Source organism: Artibeus jamaicensis, unplaced genomic scaffold, assembly GCF_021234435.1.
Source record: "Artibeus jamaicensis isolate MK-2021 breed Jamaican fruit bat unplaced genomic scaffold, CSHL_Jam_final contig_419, whole genome shotgun sequence".
In the NCBI taxonomy this organism is placed as follows: Eukaryota; Metazoa; Chordata; class Mammalia; order Chiroptera; family Phyllostomidae; genus Artibeus; species Artibeus jamaicensis.
In genome coordinates this window covers 1,859,701-1,883,211 of record NW_026521824.1, presented here as the reverse complement: position 1 = coordinate 1,883,211, position 23,511 = coordinate 1,859,701, and the positions used below count along the sequence as shown (strand labels likewise).

General features: G+C 56.6%; 1 protein-coding gene across 1 annotated transcript in view; it reads right to left on the bottom strand.

Moving 5' to 3' along the window:
* Positions 1-16,247, bottom strand: part of MYO15A (myosin XVA) — a 54,426-nt gene extending 38,179 nt beyond the window's left edge. Inside the window, exons 1-14 of the mRNA XM_053665699.1 lie at positions 12,624-16,247; positions 10,594-10,676; positions 9,907-9,970; positions 9,018-9,127; positions 8,611-8,685; positions 8,290-8,380; positions 4,991-4,996; positions 4,559-4,662; positions 4,349-4,412; positions 3,324-3,437; positions 2,645-2,806; positions 1,561-1,674; positions 921-979; positions 714-837 (exon numbers count right to left, since the gene is read on the bottom strand). Of these exons, the coding sequence (XP_053521674.1) occupies positions 714-837; positions 921-979; positions 1,561-1,674; positions 2,645-2,806; positions 3,324-3,437; positions 4,349-4,412; positions 4,559-4,662; positions 4,991-4,996; positions 8,290-8,380; positions 8,611-8,685; positions 9,018-9,127; positions 9,907-9,970; positions 10,594-10,676; positions 12,624-16,247 (4,794 nt within the window). The remainder of the gene's footprint in view (positions 1-713; positions 838-920; positions 980-1,560; positions 1,675-2,644; positions 2,807-3,323; positions 3,438-4,348; positions 4,413-4,558; positions 4,663-4,990; positions 4,997-8,289; positions 8,381-8,610; positions 8,686-9,017; positions 9,128-9,906; positions 9,971-10,593; positions 10,677-12,623) is intronic.
* Between the last annotated feature and the right edge of the window lie 7,264 nt (positions 16,248-23,511).

Genomic DNA, 23,511 nt, shown 5'->3' with positions numbered 1-23,511 from the left:
TCTTTCTAACTATGTGACCTTAGACAAGCCCTCCATATCGCAGTTTCCCCATCTGTAAAATAGGGATAATGACCATACCACTTTATAAGGTGGCTGTGAGGATTACATGAATTAATGAACATAAAGTATTCAGAGCAAACAGTACTTAACACATAACCGGTGCCTCGTGAATACTAGCTGTCCCTTTTATTGCTTTGACCTTGCCTTGCCTCTCACCTGTCATGCACTTGGCACGTCACCGCTACCACACATGACGTCCAGCCGCCCCAGACGCCAGGCCCCACCCCACTGCTCAGCATTCACACACGCTCTTCCCTCTACCACTACTGGTTCCTAAGGAGGGGCTCAGGGATGTCTGCTCTGCTAAGAAGCCTTCCCTGACCCCTGCCCAGCTAAGGGTTTTCTCCAGGCTCCCACTGCCAGGCTGACTCTGCCACATATTTGTCAATGTCTGTCCCCCGTGCCCACCCAGACCCTTCTGGAACCTTCCCAAGGGCGGAGCCTAGGTCTGGTCCTTTCCAGGGTCACTCTTGCTGCCCAGCACAGGGCCTGGCACCCAGAGGCCTCAGGATGGCCTGTGGGTGAGTGAAGGAAATGGTAGCAGACCAGAGAGATAATAATAAGGGAGGGAGTCCTGATGGCTGCGCTGTAGGCAGAGAGGGGGGAGATGAAGCCTTATGTCCCTGGCCCCTCACACACCCATGAAGCCCCACCTCGAAGCCATAGATATCCAAGATGGCGACGGAGAGGGCATCCTGCTGTGGGGACACCAGTGCGTTGACCCTGGTGATGAGCCATTCAAACAGCAGTGCGTACAAGACCTTGGCAATAGCATCCCTGGAGCAGAGGGGTGTTGGGGTGGGTGGGCACCATGGGAGGCAAGGCATCAGAGGCTCAGGCTGAGAGGAGTGCAGCCTTACCTGGCATCCACAGCACTTTCCACAGTCAGGGGGGTGAAGATCTTCTCGCGTATTGTCTCCTGGGGAGGGATGTGGCCCCTGAGTGACAGCAGGCTGGCCACCACCTCCAGGAAGTCCCCAGAGGATTCGGGGTGGGGAAGGGAGCCAGTGTGACTGGTCTTAGGTACCCAGTCAGCCAGGGTGGAACAGGACACCCTTGTCCCACCTTCTGCCTGGTTAGGCCAGTGGGGGCAGGGGCTACTAGTCTAATGGGGGAGACAGAGGCATGAGCGGACATCACCGGTGAGGTCAGCCTTGGGAAGAGAAGAAGGGCCAGGGGTTATGGAAGGCCAGAGGAGGCACTGACCCAGCCAGGGGTCAGGGACAGCTTCCTGGAGGTGGAGGTACCTGTGTTGGGTCTTAAAGGAGGAGTAGGGGTGAAAAGGAAAGAACATTTCTGGCAGAGGGAGCAGCCTCTGCAAAGACTCGGAGATTGAGCACCTAATGCCTTTGGGGTCTGAGGTGCCCCTCCCCAGAAGGTGGGTGGGACAGGGAGGAAAGAGAAGGGGGAGAGAGGGCCCTCACAGGATGGGGCACAAGGCAGCTCTGTGTGGGCGCTGGCAGGAGGCTCTGAGAAAACCCCCGGTGCCCAGAAACTCACGGTCACTTTGAAGGTGATGGCCTTCTGCAGGCCCTCGGGGGAGATCTGCAGCAGCTCTGCCACAGCCTGGATCTCCCGGGCGCTCACCACTGAGGCCACCTCCTGTGCATCTGTCTGTGTAAAATACCAGCAGGACTGTGTTGTCTGCCACATGAGCCGATTTTAAAGTTCGTAGAAAAAAACAAGACTATGCTTTCAGGGATCATTTCCATAGTTCATTAAAGTTCATAGAAAAAAAATATAAGCAAGCTAGAAGGGCCAGCAAAATTCTGAAATAGGAGTGCAGGGGAACCTAGGAGATGGAAAACATATTGCAAAGTTACAGTAATTAAAACAGATAATAGACACACAGTATGTAAATAGATTAATGAAGCACCATAGAAAGTCTGGAATTAGGCATAAATGTACATAGGAATTTAGTACATGACAAATATGTATTTCTCAAGTGGGGGGTTAGACTGCCAGTTGAGACAGTGGCGTAGGCAGGTACGGCTCGCCTCTTTGCACAACTGCATCAAAATTACAACTAGAATATGGAGCAACCATCACTCAGAACCATCAGAAATCAAGTAGGGGGATTAGTATAACTGAGTAACTGCCTAGAAAAAAAGAAATTGGATTCTTGAAAAAATTATGGAGGAAAGTTGTTATAATTTTAGAGAGGTCTCTTGAAAAATAATAAGTAGTCTAAAATTTATATAAGATTGATTAATAAAATGCCTGAAAGTAATTTTTAAAAGCTGCATGGTGAAAACAAACAACAAAAAACCCAAACACCAAAAGACCTGTAAATAAAGTAAAAATAAAATGATACACCAGAAACCATATTTGCAATTCATATCAAAGACTAATGTGTGATCTGTGGCCTGGGGCAGGCAGGGTTTGGTGGGCTAACTTCTTTAGCATAAGCAAAGAGACCTCATACATCAATAAGAAAAAAATGAGCAACCCCAAAGTGGGGAGAAAAGAACCAATGATGTGTGTGTGGCGTAAAAGGCAAATACAGATGGTTCCTGGGCCTCTGAAAAGGCGCTGGTGTCCCCAGTGTGTCTGGGCCACAGGGTGGGCTGTGCCATTCTCTCACCTCATACTTCTCGAAGTAGACATTGCCCAGGTGCAGGATGGAGGCCAGGATGCGGAAGATGCTGTCCTGGTCCTCCCCGCTGAAGCCCAGTGCCTCCATGGCGGCCAGGAGTCGCCGGAAGTCGTCCGCATCGCTCTTCCCTGAGATCTCACAATTCCCACCCTAGGCAAGGGCAGGGCCAAGGGTCAGGGTCCAGGGTGGGATGAGCCACCCCTAAGGCCCCTGCCATGCCCTGACCTGCAGCAAGGCCCAAGTTAGTCACTCAGATTCATGCCACTCCCATGGGCAGGGAGGCGCTGCACACAGCCTGTGCTGAGAGCTTTGGGTACGTTTCCTCCCTTTAGTCCTCACTGCATCCCTGGGAAGTGGGACAGTGCTGCCTCATTTTACAGATGAGGAAACTGAGGCCCTGGAGGGAAGTGTAGTAGCTCTAGGCTGCTTGGTTCTGTTCCAGGATACAGAAAAATGAAGAATCAGGTAGGCCTCCTTTACCTCAGATCTGAACCCCTGTCATGGGTCTGAATCCATGCCATGATGAGACACCTCAAGTCCCAACTTGCCCCCCCAAACTTCTATTATCTTTGCTGGCTATCGGGACACCACGACTTGGCTCTCTCAGTCCACTGGGGTGAAGGGGGGGACCAGGCTCAACGACCCTCAGATGCCTGTTGGCCCTCACCTGGTTCAGGTAGTAGTAGGTCTCAGCTTCCTGGAGGCTGAAGGCCTGTCGGAGCTGGGCAGGCAGCCCAGTCAACAGCTCATAGAAGATGTGGTAGTTCCTCTCGTTTTTGGCCTGCAGAGTAGGTGAGTGGGTGGGTGCAGAGAGGGGAGCTGCCCACCTGTGTGACCCGCAGACATGTACAGGCCAAGTTGTACCCACAAATGTAAACATGTGCACAGGGCTGCGGGTAAGACCTGGCACCTGTGTGTGGAAGGCGCCCCAGCCTGGTTCTGGCTGTGGGTAGGGAGAGGATGGTGGAGAGGCCTTGGTAAAGTGGCGGGGAGGGTGCTCTTGGCAGGGTTTAATTTTGGGGGGGAGCATTAAGAAAAGGTGGCTCTTCTCCATGTGCACCAGCCCCACATGCCTATGCACATGTGTGTCATAGAGCAGACACAGGCACCCTGACGGTTTGTTTAGCCAGGGTGGCTGAGCCCCCACCATGGGCCCAGCCCTGCTTCAGGCCCTTGGGATATAGTGGGGAGCACAGCAGACAGAGGCCCTGGCCTCATGGAGCCCACCTGCCAACCAGGGAGACAGACACTCGGCCAATCCCTGGTTAAAACTTAAAATATGTCAGGTGGTGAGAGGTGCTCTGGGGAGAAACAGAGCAGTGAAGGGGGTGGGGAGTTTATTTTTCAACAAGACAGCTTCCCTGAGCGGGTGACATTTCAGGGAAGACTTGAAGGAGGTGAGGAGTTTGGCCATACAGGTGTCTGGGGGAAAAGTGCTTCAGGTAGAAAGAATAGTAAGTGCAAAGGTCCTGAGGCAGGACCATGCCTGGCATGCCTCATGGACAGGGAAGAGCCAATGTGGCTGCAGGGTGTGGGGGAGGGGATTTGTCGCAGCTCACACTTACACATGTATTTGTTCGTTAATTTAACCTTTACCCAGCCTAGCCGGGAGCCAGGCTCTGAGTCACTACACACACCCCTTCAACCCCATCCCTTGTCCCGACACACAAGCCCGTGGAGCGCCCGGCCCACCTGGAACACAATCCTGGATTTCTCAAGCAGGTACTGGGAGGTTATGGCACCAGCGATCATGCCCCTGGAGTGGGGGGTGCAGGGGTCAGGGTCAGCTTGAGCCCGGGGAGTTGGTGGACAGGATGATGGGGCTGGTGTGGGTACTGAGGGCTGGGCCAGGATGTGGCATGCACAGCCAGGTCTCTGGGGCCCCTCCACTGTCCCACTCACCCCTCCAGAAAAATCTCCACAAACTTCCCGAAGCGGCTGGAGTTGTCATTCCTGACGGTTTTGGCATTGCCGAAGGACTCCAAGAGGGGCGTGGCCTCCAGGATCTGGGCCCCAGGAGAAGATGCAGAAACTATTCTGGGGGCCCCGGGTGGGGAGCCTGGCAAGGGCCACCTCTGATGTTCCCAGACACAGACCTCCCCAAAGATCCCCTTCATGAGGGGTGATCAGAGGTGGGCTCCCCTGACCACACACAGCCCCATCTATCCCACTCAAAGGCCCAGCCTCACACGGGGCAGTGCCCAGCCAGGACAGGCAGTTAGACACCACCTGCTGCCAACTCCACCTCCACACAGAGTGTGCACATATGCACACACCCACATGCCTCTCACAGGGCCATGGGCACGTACACTCACACATGCACACTCCAAATACCTTTATCTTCAGAAGCAGTCGGGAGGCAGAAGAGGAGAGAGGAAAAAGGACAGAAAGAAGGTCATCTGTGGAACTGGCCACCTCTCCCCACACAATACCAGGCCCTCCAACCACAGAGGGTCTGGCCGACCCCTTTGGGCTCCTGTGGGGTCAGGAGAGCCACCAGGTAAGAGTGAAGCCAGGAACCTCAGAGACCCCCGGGGGGCCTGGGCTCAGGGCCTGCAGTATGGCCCCAGATGCAGATGTCTGCTGGGCCTACTTTCCAGAAGGGTCTGGGGAGGTTGTCCCCTCCCGCCTCTGCCAGCCATGGGTAACCGGGTTGCCTGGAGGCCTCTGGTCCTGCCTCAGGTCCCTACAGATGCCCTTGGAAAACCCACACAGGGCACATCCTCCAGGCTCACTCAGGCACAAAGCCAAGTCCTCACAGGGTCCTCCACAGGAGGAGGCCCTACATAGCCCAGGCCCCACCGGCCTCTCTCTGCCCAGCACTATTGCCCTTGACAGCCAGGCACATACCTGCCTCTGAGCACCAGGAGTCCCTCCCTCGGTAGCCCTTAGCACCACTGGCAAATGCTCTCGTTTCTTTGTATTTTGTCTCCCCTACTACCACATCAACCTCCACAGGTAGGAGTTTGCCTTTTTGCACACAGCCGGGGCCCCAGCATCTACACAGGACTTGGTGCATAGGAGGCCCTCAACAGATAACCTGCTAAACAGGTGAAATGTATTTTATGACAGCAGAGCTAATCACATCTCCCATTTATTAAGCACCTCCCATACGCTGAATCCTTGGCCTAATAGTTAACAATCCTGTAAAGTAGGCCCTAATATCACCCTTGTACAGATTAGGAGTCCGAGACTCGGAGAGGTGAGGTAACATGTCTGTAAGTGAGAGCACAACACCCTGATGACTGTGTACATAGTTGTGCATACAGTGTTCTCATGCTGACTTGTCTTCTCAGTATAAATTCTTAAGGGAGATTCAGGGGAACCCCAGTCTCTGCAGAAATACCTGTTACCTTGGGGAAAGTGCCAGTTCCCTCCATCTGGTCACTCTTGCAGTTGCAGTTAGTCTAGGAAATACTGCAACCGTTGTACAGAAGAGTAGGCTAAGGCCCAGAGAGGAGCAGGGGCCAGCCTGGGGCTGTGGTCTGTACTGTCCCTTAGTCTTGGAGTCACTCGAGAGCACCTGAGGGTGAGTCAGCTGCTTCTGCATTCCTAGTGCCAACGGCAGGGCTGGGGTATCCGGCCAGGGGCCAAGGGCTGGGACAGGTGAGTCGGGTGGGTGGACTCCTGGCCCTATGGGGCCAGCAACCTGGCCCCTAGGTGGGGTGGTGCCAGTGGTTTGGGTGTAGAGCCTCCAACCACTCCCCACTGTGGGGAACTTCGGTCCTGTGAGGACACATGGCTAAAACCAGCTGGTGAGAGAGAGCCCTGAGACTGTTTCCAGCATGTTGGGAGGTGTGGGTTCTAGTTCCGTGGCACCATCTTGCTGACCAGTAGCAGACTGGATGAGGGTGATACTCATACATGAGGGACAAGAGACATCGTTTAAGACCTTGGACCCAGCCACGCATAAAAGTGACCCTAGATCCAGCCTCTCTGGTTACACAAGTAGGATGAGCAGGGCTAGAAAACAAGCCCAAGGCTGTCCCAGTGGGCAGGCATGCACTCATGGCCACTGTGCACCCAGCATGGGAGCTCATCGGCCTGCCGTGTCCTACAGCACCAACCACCCTCCCGAACCCTGCCAAGAGAGTGCTCAGCCCTGAACTTCCCACCTCAGCCCCTCTAGCCCCTCACTTTGGGGCACTGGGCAAGCCAACTCCCTCCCAGGCCTCAGGGCCTCCACTGTGAATGGGGCCCTGGAGGGACATGGCTGAAGAAGGCCCTGCACACAGGTGGGCTCCGTGTACACGATCGCTGGCCTGCTCGGCTGGTCCTGCAGGAGTCTACTCACAAAGGTTTTGAAAACCCTGCCTGGGGCTGAGGAATAGGGATGGCCTGGCTGGCTGCCAGGAGACTCAGGCTGATGGGAGGGGCTAGCTGGCCAAAGTGGGCATCAGAAGGGGCGTGCCAAAATGCAGCCCTTCTGACCAAAGAGCCTGGGCTGACCTGCTCCCCGGGGTTGATCATACTCCCACGATCACCCGCTGAGATCGCCATCACCTTGGTCACTGTGGCCTCTTACAAACCTTCTTAGTCCAGGATGGGGCATCTAAGAGTCGGGTTCTAAGCAGGCAGATCTTTGTCTCCAGCCCCACCTTCCCTGAGCTCCGGGCTCAGGGTGCATCCACAGCAGCCCACCTCCTCTTTGTGGATGCCCAGCAGACCTCAAGGGCACCACTGCCTGATCTCTGCACCCCGGTCCACCCGGCTGTCTGGCTGGCCACAGCCCCAAGCTTTGGGTGGCTCAGGCCTGATGCCTGGGGTTACCCTTGGACCCTCCCCTTCTATTACAACCTTGTTCGGTCCCTCAGGAGGTTGCTGGCTGGCCTCTGAAACGCTCTGGGGTCTACTTCCTTGGCCTGAGCCACCACCCTGCCTCACCTGGACTTCATGCTGCCACTCTGATGTCCCCTGAGCAGGCCAGACCTGTTTGCGCCCCAGGGCCTGTGTGCTGTCTCCCAGGGATCCTTGGGGTTCCCCTGCCTTTCAGCAGGGCTTCCCCCAGCACATCCTCCTCCTCCTTCTTTTCTCCACAGCTCACCACCCTTTCACATGCACATAATTCACTTGTGTGTTGTTTTTCTGTCTCCTCTGCTAGAACAGTCAGTCTCAGCAGAGACTGGAGCCCAGCTCAGGCCCGGCACACAGTGGGTCCTCAGGAAACCTCCACCATTCTTGGGTTCAGAGGCCTTGCACTTGGGGCAGACCTCCAATCCTGCAGACTCTGGCCAGGCCTCCTCAGCATCCCAGTATCTGCTAACCACCCTCCCAGGCCTCTCTATACTCAGTCCTCTCCTGCCTCTTCCATGACCTGCTGGGAGCCATAGCTAGGAATGTGAGGCCAGGCTAGGGAGTAGAGGGATGCCTCTTGCCCCTGTGACCTCTACTCTAGCCAGGCCCCAGAAGGCTAGAACCTGGAGCTGCTGGATGCAGGCAGGAGGGGTACCCCACAAAGGCTCCCAGGGAGGGCAGAGAGAGCCCCAACCCCCAAGAGCACTCTCAGTGCAAACCTGGGCTGCAAACCTTAATGCAAGAGCACACTCAACCTCCAAGTGGGGCTGAGAAGCCTGGGCTCTGGGGGAACATGGGGGCTACTCAGCTGAGAACCCTGAGCAGACAAACAAACTTACCTGCTGCATGATGCCCCGTTTTTGGTTTATGGTGGCCAGGTAGCGCAGAATCAGTTTGGTGGCCTCAGTCTTTCCAGAGCCGCTCTCTCCACTGTCCAGGCAAAGGGGCAGAGTGAGCTTCGACCGGGCCACTGCCTCTCGTGGCTCCCTGACTCCCGCCACAAGGCAAGAGTCAGGCTGGTGGGACCCAGAAGCCACATGGTTTCCCCAGGTCTATCTGATGCAGACCTGTTGCCTGAGGACCCTCCCTATATCCCTCTCCATGTGCACGAAGGTCCTCAGTCTCACCTGCTGCTCCCCCGATAGAATTATGTTGCTCACCTGATGATTATGCACTGGTTCTGTTTGGCATCGAGCATTTTGGTGAAGGCAAGGTTCGCAATTGCAAAGAGATGCCTAGAGAGAGAGGCCACAGGGAACACTGTGGCAGACCCCTGCTTCTGTGCATCCAAACCTTGCCAGAGGGCAGGTGCAAGGGTGGGAACATCTTGTCCAGCCAAGCAGCCAGTCCCACTCCACTCCCACTCTTGGGGAAGCATTCCCTGCTTGGGGCCACAGTGGCTTCCACCTCGGTAGGAGCTGTGGTCAAGCTTGGGGAAATATTGTCTGGCCGAGCAGGTAGGCTGCCAACTGCCACCAGCCCTGACCCATGGCTGAGGGGCAGCCAGGGACTCGCCAAGCTCAGACAGAGACCCAAGAGAGCCCAGGACTGCTCAGCAGATACTCACGGTGGGTTCTCTCCCAGGGCCCGCCCGCTGTACTGCTGCACCTGCTCCAGCCCGTAGATTCCGAACATCCGGTATGGGTTCACTGACACCAGGATGCTGCCGATGTACGTCTGCCTTGCAGACAGTGGTGGCCTCAGTGCCATGACTTCTCCCAACCCTGCGCATCCCTGTCCTGGCAGCCTGGACTCCTGATTCCCTGGGGACAGGTGTCTGGCTGCTTGGCCTCAGTGTTCGAACCTTGGGCCTCTAACAGCTTGGTGGGTCATCTGCTCTGGTAGTAGGATTACAAGCACTGTGCTGGCCAAGGCTGGGAGGATTTGGGAGTAAGGAAAGCCCTCACAGCCATGATTCTGTGAAGGGGGTGGTGTCAGCTGCTGCCTGCTTCCTTCACTCACAGTCAGGGCCAGGCTTCAGGAGACCCTGCCTCAACGTGAGGGCAAACCTCCACTTCCTGGCGTGGGGAGGGGACTCGAGGGCAGTGGATTCTGAGGTGACCAGAGCCCTGCCACTTGACTCCGCCACCTGCACTGTGGCTCTGGGCTTCTGTCTATCATTCTGCGGCCAGTGGCTCCCTTCCTCCCTTTGGCCGCCCCACTCCTGGGACCCAGGGCAGTGGATTCGAGGACCCTGAAAGCTTTCTCTGTGGGGCTCCCAGTCTCCGGGTCTCTGCCCCGGCAGCCGCCATCTAGGATGCTGTTCAGGACCTTGGGTTTCAGAGCTCCCAGCTCCAGTAGGTTATGCTAAAAAAGTGAAACCTCAGAGTAGAAACCAGAGGCCTCAAGTCTGGGGCCACACAGGAGAAATTCATGCTTCCCACCGAGGACCCAGGAGACAGGGAGGCAGCTCCCTGGCAGCCCTGAGCCCAAGGCTGAACCGCCCCAAAACTCACGTAAATGAGGTTCCGTTCAAATCTGGTCCTGAGGTTGGAGAGCACGGAGGTCTCCTGAAGGTCTCTGGGAGGCAGGAAGGAAAAAGGGCGGTCAGGCCAGGCCTGCTTCTCCTCAGTGCAGGGTCTCGGCAAGAAGGGCCTGAGTTCAAGCCCTGTCTCTGACACTAACTAACCGTGAGGCCTTGGGAAGTTACTTAGCCTCTCTGTGCCTCAGTTTCTTCACCTGTCCAATGGATATGATAATCAGTGCCCTTATCTCACTTGCTGAGTTGAGGGTGCTCTGGCTAGCAGACATAAGGGATGAGCCACTATACCTGGAGAATGATATAGGCCAGCACAGCCCTCACGTTGGGGGCACCGGCAAGTGTTATAAGGGCATGCCAGCACCCTCATAACAACAGCCACCCCACCCATATCTTATAGATGAGAAACTGAGGGGCATGGCTATAAACTGACACGGCCGAGGCCCTCCAGCTGGTAAGTGCTGGGGCAGGGAGTTGAACCCAGGCCCACCTCACTTCCAGAGCTGAACTGTGCACACATTTGGCCTCTGCCACTGTGTGGCCCTCACGTTATGGATGAGGGAACTGAGGCTCTGAAAATGCTCCAGGAGGTGAAGGGCACCCTTGGTAGGAAGGGGTGCTCTCCCTGGTGACCCCTCCCTGACCCTGCCACATGCCTACTCACTCCAGCTGCGTCATGTCCTCCACACCGTCTTCCCGCTGCTGCCCAAGGACCCGCGCGGATGGCAGGTTTCGTATGGAATGCATCTGTGAGAGAGGGTCTGTGGTCACAGGTCTGAGGTGCCCACGTGGGGCCCCCTGGTTCAGATGCAACTGGGACCTGCTCCTGTTTTGAAGGAGGGAGCCCACAGCACAGCCAGGTGGGGCCTGTGGGTCTCCTTGCCTCGGAAGGCAAGCGGCTGTGGCACCCTACTCGGGGGCAGTGGCGCCCTCTGCTGGAGCGTTCCCACGTGCTCGCATGTCTGACCTGGGTGTGAGCACCACTCAGTGCCCGGCCAGAAGCCCTCCTGGCTGGGCCTCCCGAGCTCTCTAAATGCCGACATCCTTTTCCAGAGTGGAGCCCAAGTCTTTGCTCATGTGACAACTGGAACATTTGTATCTTGGTGCATGGGGCCTCCAGGAAGACTAAGACCAAGACTGTCCCCGCGCTGTGCTGTGCCTTGGTGCCTAGGCTGAGGCAAGCATGGAGGCCCCCACACACAGACCTGCACACAACGGCATCTGCAGCTCAGACAACTCCCATGCACACCTGTGGGCTTGCAAGGTGCCAGCTGACATGCGGGAAGGCCTGTGGTGCCTGGCTCGAGGCACGTGCTCTTGGTGCCCATTTGACACAATTTCATGTGCATGGACACCTCAGGCTGTCCCCACACTTAGGCGGGGGGAATGTGGTTTCGAGGTAAAAGTCCTGGTGCCACCTCTGAGCTGCAGGATTTCCTCTGTGCCTGACTGTGTGTACACATGTGACCCCACGAATGCCGTAGCTGTTTAGAGCTTGGTGCGCACACACACAGGCACCCCTCGTGGCCGTGGTATACCCGAGCATACAGCTCAGGCATGCAGGCATGCCTGGGCCCACACGGTTGTCCAGCCTCTCAGGTCTCGCCCACACCCCTCCCTGAACAGGCGAGGAAAGGGGACACCAGGAGGGAGCCTTCGTGCTAAGTAGGCCACAGGGAGTATTGCCCTGGGGCCCTGGCCTCCCTCCCACCAGCCTGCTGCCCATGTGTGCCAGTGGCCGCAAACCCTGAATAATTCAGCCACTCACGTATTCCAGGGTGAGGAGGGCCCAGGCATCCTTGCCCCTCACCCCAGGGCGCCCTGCAGCCCGCTCCCGCAACGCTGTGGCCCACACGGCTCTGGGTACCCGCCGCCGGGGCCAGGGCCCCCCCAGCAGCCAGGCTGCCCCTGTCGCCATTGCCGGGGGAGCTGGCTGCCCGCTGCACCGGGCACGGTCTGTATAGGTTGAGAACTGCCTGCTGCCCCTGCATGCCCCGCCCACCTCAGGCGTCTCCGGGGAGGCTCTAATGACCACTCCCCCTTCACTGAAGGCCACTCAGTATGGGGCTCACATTCCACCACGGAGCATAACAGCCAGGCATGGGCTTGGCACCCCTCAGAAAGCTGCCTGCCCCTCACCCCACTGGGGACAAGACTGGGGAGGAGTCTTGGCTCAACCCTGATCCACCATGTGACCTTCTGGGTTTCGGTTTCCCCACTGTGCAATGAAGAGGCTGGAAGCCTGGTTCTTGAGCCCCTCACCTCAGCGAGTCCAGAATCTTGCAGCCCAGGGAACTGCCCTTAAGCAGGAACCCCAGAGAAGAAGAAGACGCCAGCTGGAGGGAGGGTCAGGAGGAAGTGAGAGAAAGTATGAACATGCATTGGGGTAGGACAGGGTGGATAGGCAAGTGCTGCAATTTTGTACTCAGCCAGGATTTTTGAGGGGCAGCTAGGGATAGATAGGCCATACAGACTGCACTGCTCAGAGTCCAGGCTAGGGTGAGATCCCTTCCTTAAAGTGACTTGGGAGGAGTTTCTGGTGCCACTGTCACGTGCCTGAGGCTGTTCTACCCAAGTCACAGATGGGAAGACTGAGGCCCAAAAGGCAGCAGTTCAACACAGTCCTGAGATGATCACCTGCCCTGTTTCCCAGAACAGAACCCCAAGCCCTCCCTCTGACCTGTGTCCCCATACCTTGTTCCACCAGCTTTGGGGGCCAACCTCTTCCCAGGGGCCCCCGTGGGGCAGACAGGCAGCTTCAGGGCCCAGGCAGCAGGATGGGGGGCGGGTGTGTGCCTGTGGCCAGGGTCGATGGGTCTTCGCTGGCAGCCAGAGGCAGGACCAGAGCAGACTCCAGGCTCTCGGCTTGGGGCTGGGTTCTGGGTCCTTAGTCAGCTGGGTGTCAGGACCAACTTGCTGAAAAGAGCTTGGCTTTTGTACTCGAGGCATGACTACGGCAAAACACCCGGGACTTGCGTGGCGCAGCTCACCTGCCTTGGGCAGGGTCCCCAGGGCCTGTGTGGACTGCAAGGGGGCAGGTGCACTGGGCAGCGTTCCCCAGCGGCGCCATGGTGGCCATGTAGCCCTCGTTAGGTCACATTTGGCCAGAGGGTGGGAGAGGCTGAGCCTTAACATTTTCTTCTCTAGGGAGGAATCCTTGGGGTGCACTGGGGTCAGGGACTCGGGCTCTGCTGGTGGCTGTGGGTCCCCAGTGGGGGTCTCTTCTTTGGTCTTCCCAGGGCTGGGGCTGGCTGATTTGGCCAGCTCTCCAGGCCCCAAGTCGTGGTGTCTACCCAGGAGGACAGTGGTGAAGTCACTGTCCTCCAGCTGGGGGTCAGGTGACAGCACAGGGCTAACTTGCTGGAGAGAGGGGTTTTCGGGTATTGGGGGTGGCCTGGAAGAGGCACGTCCTGGCCAGGGTGAGGATGGACGTTGAATGGGAGGCATGTCCACGTCCCAGCTGGGGACCAGTGGGGGCACTGTCCAGGGCACCTCTGAGTCCTCCAATTCCTGCTGACTTTCCTGGAGCTCGGGGGCAGCTGCAGCCACAGCCACTGGTGCAGGCCAAGGCCTAGGACTGAGAGGCCCCTGGAAGGACTGGCGCATCCTGGGCTTCACGGCCCTGGTGGGCGGCTCGCTGCGGCGGCGCCACGTGTGTGGGAGGCGCGAGGACAGGTTGAGCGAGTAGTGCCGCTGGCTGGGGCCCAATAGAGGAGAGGGCAAGGGTGACTGCGGGCCGCCCAGCCGCCCAGAGACACGGTGTGGGGACAGGGGCTCCCTCAGTGATCGGGGACGGCGGGGCAGGGGCGAGAAGGTGGGCTGGAAGGGACCAGCCCGCATGGAAGGCTGAGGGGATGCAGGGCCCAAGGGGGATCGGTAACCCAGGCCGGGCAGACTCCTCAGAGAGGGCTGGGGAGAAGGCAGGGGCGGCCAGGCGTGTCTCCGAGATGTCGGTGGGGAGGTCCTGGGAAAGCTGAAGGATGCCCCTCGCCGGCGGGAGCCCGGGAAGGAGGGCCGGGGTCCAGAGATGGCCAGCAGGTCGAGAGGCACCTCGGGACTAACGGGAGGGGGCTCCACGAAGGCCCACCAGCCAGCCTGCGGTGTCAGCGGCACGTGGGCCGGCGCGGCCCAGGGCGGCGGGTGGTGGCGGAGCGAGCCAAGTGGCGGCACGTGGACCGGCGCGGCCCAGGGCGGCGGGTGGTGGCGGAGGGAGCCATAGGGCGAGGCCGGCCGGGGTAGGCCCGAGAGAGCTGGGGAGAAGGGGCTGGAAGGCGGGGCCCTGGGGCTGGGTGTTCGCCGCGGCGCCGGTGGAGAGAGCAGCGCACTCCAGTGGGCAGGCGGCGCGGGCGCGGGCGCGGGCAGGCCGTGCGAGTTGTTGTTGTTGCGCGCCCGCGCCTGGGCCCTGCGCAACACTATGGGCGTGTTGGGGCGGTCGGGGTCCATGCCCGCCAGCTTGTAGCCGAAACGCTTGTAGGCCGCCTCCCTAACTGCGGGGGCTCCCCGCCGGGCCTTTTGGCTGCCCCTGAGCCGCGAGATGGGCTTCTTTTCCGACAGCGTCTTTTTCAGAAAGCGTGCAAGTGAGGTGGCCGGGCGAGGCGAGGGCTGGCCGAACTCAGGGCTGAAGCCCAGACCGCGGTGGGCGCGGTGCGCACCGAAGGCCGACAGGGCCCGTTGGAGGTTGCGCTGTCGCGGCGTGAGGAAGCCCCAGAAGGGGTAGGCGTAGGGTCCGGCGTGCACCCGGGGCACCTGTTCCTCTTCCTCCTCCTCCTCCTCCTCATCCCCCAAGGGCAGAGGGATGTCCAGGGACGGGGGCAGGGGCACCTCCAGCTTCTCCTTCCCAAACAGCTTCACCTGGGGCCGCGGGAAGAGGCGGAACCTGCGGATGAGGGAGAGCTTGGACCTGGCGGGCTTGTCCATGCCTTGCTGCTCGAAGAAGGTGGCGCTGGGCAGGTGGAAGGAGGTGCCCTGCCGTCCTGCCGCCGCCGCCTCCTCCGGCTCCTCCAGCTCTACGATGTCATCCATGGAGTGGGCGTAAGGGTTATGGGGTGATAGGATGGGTGGTGGCACCCACGGGTATGGGAAGGCCGACTCCTCGGGGTAAAGATAGGGCACTTCTGGGGGGTATATAGCCTGGGCCCCAGCACCATAGACGCCTTCAGGGTAGAGGTCGCCGTAGGGAGCGCTGTAGGGCACGCTGTAGGGATCGAAGGCAGGCACATTGTACGGGAGGTCGTAGGGAAGGTATGGCCCATCGTAAGGGGCGAAGGGGTCCAGGTAGTAGCCGTGGGTGTGTGGCTCGCCCTCATAACCATCGTAGTAGCTGTAGGGAGACACGTATCCCCCTGGGGGAGCATAGGGGGGCTCATAATCATCGTAGCCATAGCTGTAGCCATAGGCAGATGCGGGGTAGTAAGAGCCGCCGTAGTAGTCCAGGTGGTGGTAGTCATAGGGGTCCTCCAGCGGGTACCCGTGGGGGTTGTCTCCGTAGGGCGGCCAGGCTGGGTTGTACGGGCCGTACGGGCCGTAGGCAGCTGGGTGGGGCTCCTGCTCCTCCTCGTACTGGTAGAATGACTGCTGGTCGTAGTAGTCATCACCCTCGCGGTGGTAGTCATAGTACTCGCCAAGGTCTTGGAAGCCCTCCAGCCCATACAGTGACTTGCGCGAGCCTGCGTGCCGGAACGGGGCCTCGTCCTCAAAGGGCAAGAAGCCCACGGGCTCTCCAGATGCGTAGATGCTGTGACTCCGGGGGAACCTCCGCAGGCGGCCTCCAGGCCGCAGGATCTCAGCACCCGATGGGAAGGGCAGCTTGCGGGAGCCTATATGAGAGCCCGAGCGGTTGAGCCAGGCGTCCACTGTGGCCCGCTCGCTACCGGACTCCTCAGCCTTCTTGATGAGGAACTTCTTCGTGAGCCAGTTGATGGCCGTGGACGCCTTGCTGAGTGACTGAGCGCGCGGCCGGAGACGGCCATAGCCCCGGCGGCCCGGGAAGCGGATGACCATAAAGGACGGCTTTTTGCCCTTCATGGCGCGCTTCTTCTTGCCCATGCGCATCTGAGTCATGAGCTTCGACGTCGACTTAAGCACTGTGCGTGCCTTCTTCTTGCGTTTGGTCTTCTGTGGGCCTGTGTGGAGGCCCCAGAAGAAGGCCGATGCACTCCGGAATTGGCCCTTCTTGGAGATCTTGGGTGTGCGGTCACGGAAGCCCATGAACAGCCGCGACGTCCCCTTGAGGCTCCGTTTGGGCTTCTCTGGCTCCTGCCCCTTCTTCCCCTTCTTTCCTTTCTTTGGTTTTTTCTCATCCTCTTCCTCCTTTGCCATGGTGGCTGTCTACTCCCCACTGGGCTGGGGCTGGTATCACAAGCCGAGGGACCTGTAGACCAGGGATCCTGCTGGGTCTCCTGCCTGTGGCTCTATAAGCAGCCTCTGGTTCTGAGCAGCTGGGACTGGCCTGGGTGGCCTGGGGAGGGACAGCTAAGTTGCTTCTGGCTGAGACCAGGTTTCCAAGAGGGTGGATCCATAATTCATCTGCTCACGAGGCCGCCTTGGGTTTCACCCTCAAGCCGTGGTGGAAAGTGCGTGGGTGTCATTTATCCGGAAGAAGGGGAGGCCAGTGAAGCCTGGGCTGGGGGAGACCATTCTGGCCTTGGAGCTGTGACAAGGACCACCGTGCTGACCCTCTGGAAAGAGCTCCCTGTGCTTCAGCTGGTTCAGTGCTTGTGTCACTGCCACTTCACAGAGAAAGGCACTGAGCCCCAGAGAGGGGTGCCACCTCCCCCAGGCCAGCCAGCACGTCTGCACTGGGTGAAAGTGGAGCTGCATCTCCTGAACCACAGTGGGATGTTCAGAACCCACCAAGTTGTCTTGGAGGGGAGCCTCATACCCTCCATGTCCCAGGAAGGGAGTGGGGAGCAGACATGGCAGGTGCCCAGAGCTTTGGTCAGCGTAACTGGAGCTGGCAGGCTCTTGGGAGCATGAATAATGTATCGGGGAGAACCAGGCTGCCAGCCCCAAAGGCAGGTGAGGTGGTGTGCCTTGGTGGAGCCCCAGCAGGGCCTGGGAGGCCCCATACTGGGGCCTGAGGGAACAGAAACGGAGGTGGCTCAGTCCAGGCCCTGATCCCCAGCTCTGCCACTGACTGGCTGTTATAGCCTTGGGAAAGCCCTTTGCCATTCTGGGCCTCATTTTCTTCATCTGTAGGATAGGAGTGATAAACTGTGCCCTGTGTCCTTCACAAGGAGGAAGCTTCCTAGTGAAGCTGCTGGGGAGCATACATGGCTGGAGATGCCACGTGTGTGGTCTGTATCCGAACTCCCTGCCCTCTCCTCTCAGCTCCGGCCCTTGCTGAGAAGCAGTGGCCATCTCTGTGTGTAGCTCATTGATCCAGGGTGGACACCTGACCCACAGCCACACGCCCGCTGTCAGGTTGATGACTAGCCCCCTTTTGAGAATATGCACTATAAGAGGCAGAGGCATGCTTGTTAGAAGCAGAGGGTGGCCCTGGCTGGTGTGGCTCAGTGGATTGAGCACTGGACTGTGTGAACCAAAGGGTCAAAGTTCAATTCCCAGTCAGGGCACATGCCTGGGTTGTGGGCCAGGTCCCCAGTAGAGGGCGTGCGAGAGCCAACCACACATTGATATTTCTCTTGCTCTTTCTTCCTCCCTTCCCCTCTCTAAAAATATTTAAAATCATTTAAAAAAAAGCAGAGGGTGGAGGGAGAACTTGGTGGTGGCAGTTCTGGGACCTGGAGTCTCAGAACCATTCCTTCACTTTCTCTCTGCCCAAGGATCAAAGAACAGGACATACAGGGCCCGGAATGGCTGGAGGCAGACCTCCAGCTAATGCCCAGCTCTCCACTTACTGAACTTATGTTTGAGCTTCAGGTCCCAAAGTGAATTCTTTGGTCCATTAAGTTTTTGCTTGGAAGAACGCAGAACAGAGAGATTCTGGCCCTGGTTCTGCTACTTGCTGACTCCGTACCTTCAGGTGGTTTTGGAGGCTCAGCTTGCTCAGCTGTGAAACAGGGGCAGTGAAAGGCCCAGGGGTGGGGAACTGAGAGGTGAATGTTTGAGCAAGCAAGGTTTCTCTCTCCCCATCTCCTCACTTCCTCTGCCCCTTCACTTCCCTCTTGTCTCTGGTCTTCTTCCCACAGGGTTCACTGAGAGCCAATCGGGCGCCCAGAAATGCAGGGGGGTCATGCTGTGCCAGGGGCTGGTGGTGCCTGCTGTAGGTGACCCCTGGGGAGCAGAAGGAAGATTGATGGAAACTAGAGCAATCAGGGGGCTCTTGGGGCCATGAGAAGGACTTGGCTTTGACTGTGAATGAGGCCGGACTATGGGGACATTTTAGCAGAGAAGGGATGGAATTGCGTCTCAGTCATCACAGGGTCCTTCTGGCTGCTGTGGGGGCCTGGACCAGGCTTGGGGCACGGCAGGCAGAGGGAAGTGGCAGGATGCCGGTTGAGGTGTGTTCCAGGTAGAGCCCATGGGATTGCAGGGGAGCCCCAAACACCTCCAAGACTTCTGTGATCAACGAGGGTGAAGATGGAGAGGCCACACCTGAGAGGAATAATGCTGTGGGAAAGCTGGTAAAGGAGGGACCGATGTTGACTTTGGAGGTGTGGGTTTCAGATGTCTGTGAGGCACTGCCAGGAAGTTGGGGGAGGGGCGGGGGGCTGTTCAGCAGAGATCAGGGCTGATGACAACACTGACATCAGTGAGGGAGGGAGTCAGTGGTGTCAGGTGGTGCTGCACCGGGAGGACCCCAGTGCTAAGTACAGATGGTGAGCAAGCCCCAGGAATGAGCCCTGGGCTGCATGTTTCGGCTCAAGGAGATGCTAAGTAGCTGAAGAGGAGCTCAGGGCAGCTGCAGCGAATGGGCACATGGGTCAGGTCACCTGAGGACAGAGAGTGGACCCCTGGAAGCAGCTACACAGCATGACCAGGGTAGTCCCAGACGATTGGTGGGAATGATGGTTATCACCTGACAGATGAGGGTTCAAAGAAGAAGGTACTGCAGTAGTCACAGGGTATGCGTGTGCCCATGAACCTACCAAAACCCCCTGCATCGTACACACCTTAGCGGGCTAATCATGTGGGATGTGGATTATATCTCAATGAAGCTGTTACAGAGAAAGGGGTGGGCGGGGAGGAAGGGACCCATCGTTGGAAATGGAACGGTACAGAGCCTGTGCACAAAGGGAATCCTGGATCCAAACTGCTCATCAGCATATTGTAACACACCACGGCACACCCCACCGTGCGGCACTGCACAGCAACCCTAAAGCTCCTGTACTTTACCCGCATAGAACCATCTCTGTGTGCTGGGAGAGAAGACTCCCCAGGATCTGCTACTGAATAGAGTAGGGTGCGGGACAGTGAGCTGTCTGTAATACACACCTAGGCCTGTCTTTTTGTAAGAAGTGTGTGTGGATAAGAATATAAATTCAGCCCTGGCTGGTGTGGCTCAGTGGATTGAGCATGGGCCTGTGAAGCAAAGGGTTGCTGGTTTGAGTCCCAGTCAGGGCACATGCCTGGGTTGTGGGCCGGGTCCCCAGTGGGGGACACATGAGAGGCAACCACAAACTGATGTTTCACACTCTTTCTCCTTCCCTTCCCCTTTCTCTAAAAATAAATAAATAAAGTATTTTAGGAACTTCCGGCCAAGATGGAGGCGTGGGTGGAAACATTGTGCCTCCTCCCACAACTAAGTTTAAAGACAACAAAGTTTTAGTAACAAAAACACAACCAAAACACAGAAAACTGAACTATCTGAAAGTCCGACAACAACAAACTGTTTAGCCAGAACGGTAAGAGGGGCAGAGCCAGCGACTGGCGAAGTGGGATTGCGCAGGAAAACTCAGCCAGACCCTGGCGTGCGGGCAGCAGTTGGCAGATCCCAGGGGTGGGGTTGCGACAGGCAGACCCAATGAGGGTACAAGGAGGCAGGCTGACCATGGTCACACATTCACGCACAGATAAACCAGGCAAAGGAGTGAGCAATGCAACAGACCGCGCAGGCCCCAGTGGCAGGAAGCAGCAGAGGGAACCGCTATTGCTCCTCTTTGACCCTGCCCCCACATACAGCCTCACAACCCAGCAACTGAGTTGCCCTGCCCTGGTGAACACCTAGGGCTCTGCCCCTCATACATAACAGGCGTGAACAGACCAAAATATTATGGCTCAAGAAGAACTCAAAGCCCCAGAGCCAATAACTCTAAGCGACCAAGAAATAGCCAACCTATCAGATGCACAGTTCAAAACACTGGTGATCAGGATGCTCACAGAACTGGTTGATTTTAGCCACAAATTAGAGGAACAAATGAAGGCTAAACTAATTGAAATGAAGGGAAATGCACAGGGAACCAATAGTGATGGGAAGAAAACTGGTACTCAAGTCAATGGAGTGGACAAGAGGGAAGAAAAAAATGACCAAACAGAAAAGAATGAAGAAACAAGAATTCGAAAAAATGAGGAGAGGCTTAGAAACCTTCAGGACATCTTTAAATGTTCCAACATCTGAATTATAGGGGTACCAGAAGGGGAAGAGGAACAGCAACAAGTGGAAACCTTATTTGAACAAATAATAAAGGAGAACTTCCCCAATCTGGCAAAGGAAATAGACTTCCAGGAAGTCCAGGAAGCTCAGAGAGTCCCAAAGAAGTTGGACCCAAGGAGAAACACACCAAGGCACGTCATAATTATATTAGCCAAGATTAAAATGAAGGAGAGAATCCTAGAAGCAGTAAGAGATAAGGGGACACTCACCTACAAAGGGGCTCCCATCAGACTGTCAGCTGATTTCTCAAAAGAGACCTTACAGGCAAGAAGGGGCTGGAAAGAGGTATTCCAAGTCATGAAAACCAAAGACCTACAACCAAGATTGCTCCATCCGGCAAAGCTCTCATTTAGAATGGAAGGACAGATAAAGTGCTTCTCAGATAAGGTCAAATTCAAGGAGTTCATCATCACCAAGCCCTTACTATATGAAATGTTAAAGGGACTTATCTAAGAAAAATAAGATAAAAAAATGAACAGTGAAAGGACAGTAAACTCACAGTTATTAACAACCACACCTAAAACAAAAGCAAACTAAGAGGACAGCTAGATCAGGAGTGATACCATAGAAATGAAGATCACATGGAGGGTTAGCAACAGGGGAGTGGGAGGAGGAGAAGGGTGGAGAAGGTACAGAAAATAAGTAGCATAGATGGTAGGTAGAAAATAGATATGGAGGAGGCCAAGAATAGTAGGGGAAATATAGAATCTAAAGAACTTGAGACACGTGAACACATAAACTAAAGGGGGGGAATGGTGGAGGAGGGGGTGTGCAGGATGGAGGGGAATGAAGGGGGGAAATAGGACAACTGTAATGGCATAATCAATAAAATATATTTTAAAAAAGAAAAAATAAAGTATTTTAAAAAAGAATATAAATTCAGCCCTGGCTGGCATAGCTCAGTGGATTGAGCATGGGCCTGCAAACCAAAGGATCGCAGTTCAATTCCCAGTCAGGGCACATGTCTGGGTTGTGAGCCAGTTCCCAGCAGGGGACGCACGAGAGGCAACCATACATCGATATCTCTCTCCCTCTCTCCTTCCCTTCCCCTCTAAAGATAAATAAAATCTTTAAAAAAAAGAATATAAATTCACATTTGCTTTTATTTTCACATAGAAAAATTGTAAAAGATACACAAGAAATTGATGAAAGTGGTTATCTCACTGTAAGCCTTTCTGTGGCTTGATTTTTGGAACATGTGAATGCATTTCTGATTCAAAGGAACAAACAAAAAGGTAACACTTAAAAAGAGAAAATGTGAAAATGAGGAAAATAGGAATTGGAGATAGCGAATGGGAACACTCCTTAGAGAGCAACCAGCAGAGTTCGGGGCTGCAGGGTCCACCCCGATTTCTAGGTCTGTGTGACGTTTGAGGAAACTGGGGAGGGATGGAGGCAGGGCTGTTTCAGGCTCAAGGACCCCTCCCAAAGCCACACTCCCTGCCTCCAGGAGTTTGTCCACAAGCCACTGAGAGGCCAGCATCTGCAAGTGGCCAACAGGCTCACCCGGGGCCTACAGCACACCTCAGGCAGGCATCTGTGGGCTCCAGTGCCCGCTGTTCAGATGAAGAGATGAGCTCGAGAGGAGAGCCACGCTGGGGGCGGGCCCATGGCGCTCAGAGGAGGAGCCCAGGGCATGTGGAGCTGGGCTCCTCAGAGCTCTGGGTCAGGTACAGCTCCTGCCCTGGATCTGACCATGGCAGCTCACACAGCCTCTTGGGTCTCCTCGCTTGTGAGTGTGGGCTCTAATGGTGCCTCCTGCTCTGGGGCTGAGGGAAGTGGGAAACAGGGAGCTGGGCACAGTGCCTGATCTGGAGTGAAGGGCCGTTTTTGCTAATGCTGGTGTCAACATTGCTGGCCTCAGCTCCCGTCTGCTCAGGGAGGGTGGTCTGGGTGACTGCTGCTGCAGGGCCTGCCCACAGGACCTTTCTGCGCTCTGTTGGCTTCAGGGCCCCACCTCCCTCTTGGGCATCTCTGCAGCAAGCACAGAGGGGTGTCAGGGCACAAGTCCCATTCATTCTTCAAGTGTTGGTTGTGCCAGGCACTGTGCTGCAGTCCTGTGCTGGGTGCTGGAGGTCACATGGTCTCTGCCCTCAGGGAGCTCCAGGATCACAGGGGACACTGACTTTAGGCAAAGAGCCACACCAACAAGGAGGAAGCTACTACATGAGATGAGCTATGAAGGCCAGGCCACCGTGCAGAGGGCCAAACACCACATTGGAAGGCCACAGAGCTTCCCTGAGCTAACCATGAGTAGAGATCTGAAGGACGAGAGGGAGCTAATCAAGTGGAAGAGGGAAGTGCTCCCGCAGGTGGGACAGCATGTGCAAAGGCAACTTGGGGAGAAGATGGAGCGGTGGGGTGTGCAGAGGGAGCCGCAGCTCAGAGGGCAGGAGGACCCACCCTCACCCGAGGAGGCTGGGGCAGAACTCTGGTCTCCATCCCCAGAGTAGTGGCGAGCCATGGCAGGGATTAACAGTGCCAAGATCGTCGAGACAAGGTTCACATTTTGAAAATAATAAAAAAAAATTAACGCCACCCTGGCCAGGTGGCTCAGTTGGTTGGAGCACCATCCCATCCACCAAAATGTGGGTTTGACCCTGGGTCAGGGCACACGCCTAGGCTGTGGGTGTGGTCCCTGGGGGTGGGATAGGGGACGAACCAAAGTCCCTCTTTCTCTCCCTCCCCAGTCCCTCCCCCCTCATTTTTTAAAATCAACAGTGCCAAGTCTTACTATGTGCCCGGCTCAGTGCTGAATGCTTACCTATAACCCACTAGATTCTCATAGTATGTAACATGGGAACTGCTATTCCCACTTTATAGACAAAGGACTCCATCTCAAAGAGGTCAGACCACTCAGCCCAGAGCCCATGGCGGGTTAGCAATGGGGCCTGTGCTAAGAACTACCAGGTCACACACTACTTATTCAACCTCCACCATCACTTCGGGAAGTAGGGACTGTCTTTCCCACTTTACAGATGATGAAACAGGACCAGAGAGGTGTAGAAAGTTGCCTCAGGCCACACA